We start from the raw sequence: 5,284 nt of genomic DNA, 5'->3' as shown, positions 1-5,284 counted from the left end.
AGGCGGCTGCGGCCACTCAACACTCTCACTGGCTTTCAACTCATGTGACATTTCCGATGCAACGCGACGTCCACGATGCTCCTAAAAAAAGCAATCTGTGACAGGCGAGGATACGTCGGTTAGAGCGGCTCTGCGTGTGTGTGTGTCCATGTCTTTCCTCCGAACCTGATAACTGTGATTCCTCCTCCGCCCCCCGCCCCCTCCGCTGCTCCCCGTCAGTGCCAGTGATTGAGGCTGTGGTCAGGGAGACATTCCTGGGGCGAGCCCGCAGTGTTCGCTGGGATGCCTGCAGCTGAAAGTGTGGAAGTCACAGCGAGCCACTCTGCTCCCCTGCGGTGCCGGCACGGTGAGCACCGAGAGAACCCCCCGCCGGGCCTGCGGCGGTGCTGGTAACCTCACCATGTGTAGCCCCCCCACCCCACCCCTCTGCTGAGCTGGTGGGGCTGCACGGTGGCGTAGTGGTCCGCGCTGTCGCCTCACAGCAAGAAGGTTCTGGGTTCGAGTCCCGGTTCAAACCAAACCAGGGCCTTTCTGTGTGGAGTTTGCATGTTCTCCCCGTGTATGCGTGGGTTCTCTCCAGGTTCTCCGTCTTCCTCCCACAGTCCAGAGACATGAGAATGGGGTCAGGTTCATTGGAGACTCTAAATTGACCGTAGGTGTGAATGTGAGAGTGACTGGTCGTCAGTCTCTGTATGTGGCCCTGTGATAGGCTGGCGACCTGTCCAGGGTGAACCCCGCCTCTCGCCCAATGTCAGCTGGGATTGGCTCCAGCCCCCCGCGACCCTCAAATGGATAAAGCGGTAGACGATGGATGGTTGCATTTTCACACATGCATCTTTTGGAGAAAGATGTGTAAATGTGGAGGAGAGTCGGGCGACGTGTCCCTGTGGTACGACCATCTGGAGGAGGACATTAGGTTCTCCGCAGGGCGTCTCGACTCCACACCTCATTAGCATGCGGTGTGGTCTCCTGCAGACGCCTGCCGACGTGCATCCATCTTGCATTCATCTTCCAGCAGCAGCAGCAGCAGCAGCAGCAGCTGCCGGGCCGTTTGTCTTGACTCCTCCCACCGACTGTGTCAGAACATGTTCTACCTTCTGATTTCAGAGCGGCGGACGGATTCAAAGCTTTTCCCAACAGCTGCTGGTGGAGATGGATCAGTGGGTGGCAGCTGTTGAACGTGGTGTATACTGTATCTGTCTGGCATTAGTGCAAATTCCCCATGAAGATCCCGACTGGGACAAGCTTCGGCTCCTGCAGAAAAGAAAAAATTGACATGCTACAGTGTAGTTGTGGCCAGTGAGTTGTGGTTGTGACACAGTTTCCTTCTGACTCATCATCCATGAAAGATCCTCACTTATCTCGTCTCCAGCGCGCAGCCAGCGTCCTCCTCCCCGACCGACGAGCATCATGAATTAAACATGCGGCGCCGGAGCGTTTCCCTCGGGTTCCCGTCGGCGAGAGAGGAGCCGCGTTCTGGTGAAACGCCCTTCGTCTCTAACGAAGGAGCGGCCGGCGAGAACCGACGAGGTGGCGACTGAGACTCTGACTTCCTCCGACTCCCCGGGCGACTCGGAGCTCATCTGGTTACACAAGTGCTCACGATCGCCCCGGAGACGCGGGACACGAGGACATTATGGGATATTTCCATATCCCTGATGGATGTTGTTTAAATTACACTGAACTCCTTGACTCCTTTCTTTTTTTTCCTCCTTTGGATGTTAAGGGGGGGGGGGTATTCTCAGGTTGTTCAATTGTTTCTGAATCTCTTCATCTATTCAGGCCACCAAATGAGAGGCAGCGTGTAAAAAAAAAAGGCCATATCAAATAACTGTTTATGAAATGTATCCGTCTTTGAATTGGAGGTACTTAATCTTTAAAGTGCAGGTAATGGCAACAACTTTTTTTTTGTTGATAAGATGCAAGATAATGAAAAATAATCCTCCATCTTCTGCCTCTGGCGTCGTCAGCAGAGTCAGAATCAGTGTGTGCGTGTGTGTGTGTGTGCGTGTGTGTGTGTGTGTGTGTGGATCCGAGGCTCTGAGTTCTCTGCAGTTATTATCTCCAATCAGTGTCATTGTGAGGTTCTAATTATGTTTTTTTTAATTGAGGAAATTCGGGCGCAGGAGTGATAATTACAGTGTCGAACGTGGCCGTAAACATCATCATCATCATCATCATCATCAACACAGCTGATTCCTTCAGGGGATAGCGCAGGAGGTGCACGGCTGCGGAAAAACATATTTACGCCTATAAAAAATCTTCTTTGCACATTGATGCAGTTTCATTTTAATGCGGCAGAAGGAAATATTGGCACGAACTTTCCACCGTACAAAAACAAAACGTGGCCGGTTCCTCCTCCCTCAGATACGGAACGCTCGTCATCTTTAGAACATGGTCATCACATTTAATTCATGAGGTCTACTTGTTTCTTCATGTGTATGTATGTTCTTTCTTTTTTGGATGATGGACGGATGGATGATGGAAGGATGAACAGATGGATGATGGACGGATGGATGATGGACGGATGGATGATGGACGGATGAACGGATGGATGATGGACGGATGAACGGATGGATGATGGACGGATGGACGGAGGAACGGATGGATGATGAACGGAAGGATGATGGACGGATGGATCATCTGGATTTCATGCAGTTATGCGCGCGCAAATAAATAAATAAATAAATAAACGTTAAACTAAACAGAGCTTTTAGTAATTCACATCCAGGAGCAATATTCAATCTACTGACGTGGTGAATAATGTTGAGCCGGTTGTGGTTTTGCAACCAGATGAGAAAAATAATAATTTGCATCCATGTTTTGTTTGTTTTGGTTCCGAAACCAGATGATTGCGGTGCAGATGTTTCATCAGTGTTCCTGTAAACAGTGACTGATTGTGAGCTCTCGTCGTACCTGAGCGGCAGCTGGGGAAGTTTATTCTTCTGTCATCTTGAATATGTGCTGCAGGGGCTTCAGAGGAGCCGTTGCTCTAACAAGTCACAGGTTCACCTGGATTTTCACCAGCTCCTCTCGCAGAACAGGAGCTCCCCTCGGTTGACCCCTGGAATGAGGATGATATGCACGGAGAGAATCATGAGGCATAAAGAAGAAGAAAAAATACATTTCATCTTCCATTTTCAAATAAGTCTTTTTGGCAATTTGGTTCTTTTTTTGCTCTCGTCTGTTGGAACTTTTCACTTCCCTCTGGATGAAGGTCATTTCAATCTCTTACCCCCCAAGATGGAAAAATGTATCCGTAAATGTTTGTGTCTTGATTTGTCTTCACTCAGATATTGTGGACATCATCATCATCATCATCATCATCAATGGTTCGTCAGTTGGACCGGATGAGGAGCTGCTGCTGCTGGAGGAGGAAGAAGAAGAGAAGAGGAAGAGATGCAACCTCGAGGCGATTATACTGTTTCCATCTGCGTCGTTTAATAAAATCCATCCGCCCTCTTGTTCTCTCTCTCCCCCTTGTTTTTTCAGCCATTTGCTGGACAACCACGCGTGACGACGCAGGTGGCACCGCACTGGCACCAGGTGAGCGCATGGGCCCGACCCGCCGTGCACGTGGTGACCGTCCCCCCCCGGTCCACCCCCGGGCCCCCCCCCGGTCCACCCCCGGGCCCCCCCCCCCCGGTCCAACCAGCACCTGTGCGGTCCATTCCTGCAGACCCAGAAAGAGGAAGCAGCGGGAGCCAGTCAGAGAAGAGAAGGAGTCCGGAGCGCAGCGCAGCGCAGCGGCAGCGCGGACGCGTCCTCCTCTTCTCTCCTCCCCCTTCAGACCCCGCCGCTCCATCTCTCCCTCTCCCCCCCCCCCCCCCCCCCCCCCCCCTCTCTCTCTCTCTCCCTCTCTCTCTCTCTACCCCCTTTTCTTTCTTAAACTGACATCGGTCGGACTCGGAACATGACAACAGAGACTCCTCGCTCCGCTCCGCGCCGCGCCGACGCGCTCGTCCTCCTCCACGACCCGGATCACTCGGAACTCAGATAATCACGCGTGAAGAGGGAATAACCAGACACACACACACACACACACACACACACTCCCTCTATCTCTCACACACTCTCAGTCAGTCGCACGTCGCTTCTGGTGCCGTCGGCTCCAACCACCGTCGGAGTGAACATGTACGCGCACGCGTTGATCCGCGCGAGTCTTGGATTTGTGGCGCTGTGCCTGGTCGCCTTCGTCCAACAGTCCGCTTCAGGAAGTAAGAGCCCTCAAGGTGAGTTTCTCTCGACCTCCGTCTGTCCTGTATCCTCTTCTGTGACTTGTGTGGAGAAGATGACACGAACGATCTCAACGAACCCGAACTTGAAATTGTGTGAATTCAAGATAAAAGTCCCAAGCTGAGTGATTTTGAATGTGTGCGCGAGCGACGGGGAAGTTTTCTTTTCTTTTTCTTCTTTTCTTTTTGACTGTTTCTTTCCATCAGACTCGTCTTTGTTCCATTCAAACAGGATCCTGCTCCTCACGCAGGGAATCACCTGATGGTCCTTTACTTCTGTCTTGTTGGGTCAGTCTGCTCAGATGAATGGAGGGGGGGGGGGGGGGGGGAGAGAGAGAGAGGGGGGGAGAGAGAGAGGGGGAGAGAGAGAGAGGGGGGGAGAGAGGGGGGGGAGAGAGAGGGGGGGGGGGGAGAGGGGGGGAGAGAGAGAGGGGGGGGGAGAGAGGGGGGGGAGAGAGAGAGAGAGAGAGGGGGGAGAGAGAGAGGGGGAGAGAGAGAGAGGGGGAGAGAGAGAGGGAGAGAGAGAGAGGGAGAGAGAGAGGGGGGGAGAGAGAGAGGGGGGGGGGAGAGAAAGGGGGAGAGAGAGAGGGGGAGAGAGAGAGGAGGGGGGGGAGAGAGAGGGGGGGAGAGAGGGGGGGGGAGAGAGGGGAGGAGGAGAGAGGGGGGGGGGAGGAGAGAGAGGGAGGGAGGAGAGGGGGAGAAGAGAGAGGGGGGAAGAGGGGGGGGGGAGAGAAGGGGAGGAGGAGGGGGGAGAGAGAGAGGAGGAGAGAGAGGGGGGGGAGAGGAGAGGGGGGGGGGGAGGGAGGGGGAGGAGAGAGTTTTTTTTTGGGGGGGGGGGGGCCAGAGGGGTCTCTCGTGGGGAGGAGCGGGGGGGGTTGATGAGGGAGAGAGGAGTTTTTTTCCCTCCAGGAAAGGAGGAGAGAGGAGGAGGAAGTTTGGGGGGGAGAGGAGAGAGGGGGGGGACAGAAGAGGGGGGGTTGAAGTCGCGGAGAGAGGTCGGCTCGAGAGAGAGATTTTGAAGAGGAATCGAGATGGAGAGAGGAGCGAGA

The 5,284-nt window shown here is 53.9% G+C and overlaps 1 protein-coding gene and 1 long non-coding RNA gene across 3 annotated transcripts in view; one reads left to right on the top strand and one right to left on the bottom strand.

The window, feature by feature from the left end:
• Positions 1-2,602: 2,602 nt before the first annotated feature.
• LOC118317051 lies at positions 2,603-3,522 on the bottom strand. Its single transcript, XR_004795318.2, has 3 exons — positions 3,236-3,522; positions 2,917-3,064; positions 2,603-2,643 (listed from the first exon to the last, which is right to left on the bottom strand). It is a non-coding gene; the product is annotated as an uncharacterized LOC118317051 (long non-coding RNA).
• A 340-nt stretch (positions 3,523-3,862) lies between these two features.
• scube3 (signal peptide, CUB domain, EGF-like 3) overlaps positions 3,863-5,284 on the top strand; it is a 72,643-nt gene continuing 71,221 nt past the window's right edge. Inside the window, exon 1 of one of the 2 annotated variants that reach the window (XM_035645389.2) lies at positions 3,863-4,232. In XM_035645389.2, coding sequence (XP_035501282.2) covers positions 4,133-4,232 — 100 coding nt within the window. In that variant the 5' untranslated portion in view covers positions 3,863-4,132. The remainder of the gene's footprint in view (positions 4,233-5,284) is intronic. The other variant, XM_047331257.1, reaches the window with a different exon arrangement.

The sequence above is a fragment of the Scophthalmus maximus genome, chromosome 3, assembly GCF_022379125.1.
Source record: "Scophthalmus maximus strain ysfricsl-2021 chromosome 3, ASM2237912v1, whole genome shotgun sequence".
Classification (NCBI taxonomy): domain Eukaryota; kingdom Metazoa; phylum Chordata; class Actinopteri; order Pleuronectiformes; family Scophthalmidae; genus Scophthalmus; species Scophthalmus maximus.
The sequence above is the reverse complement of the archived record's forward strand: the minus strand, read 5'-3'. Positions and strand labels throughout refer to the sequence as shown.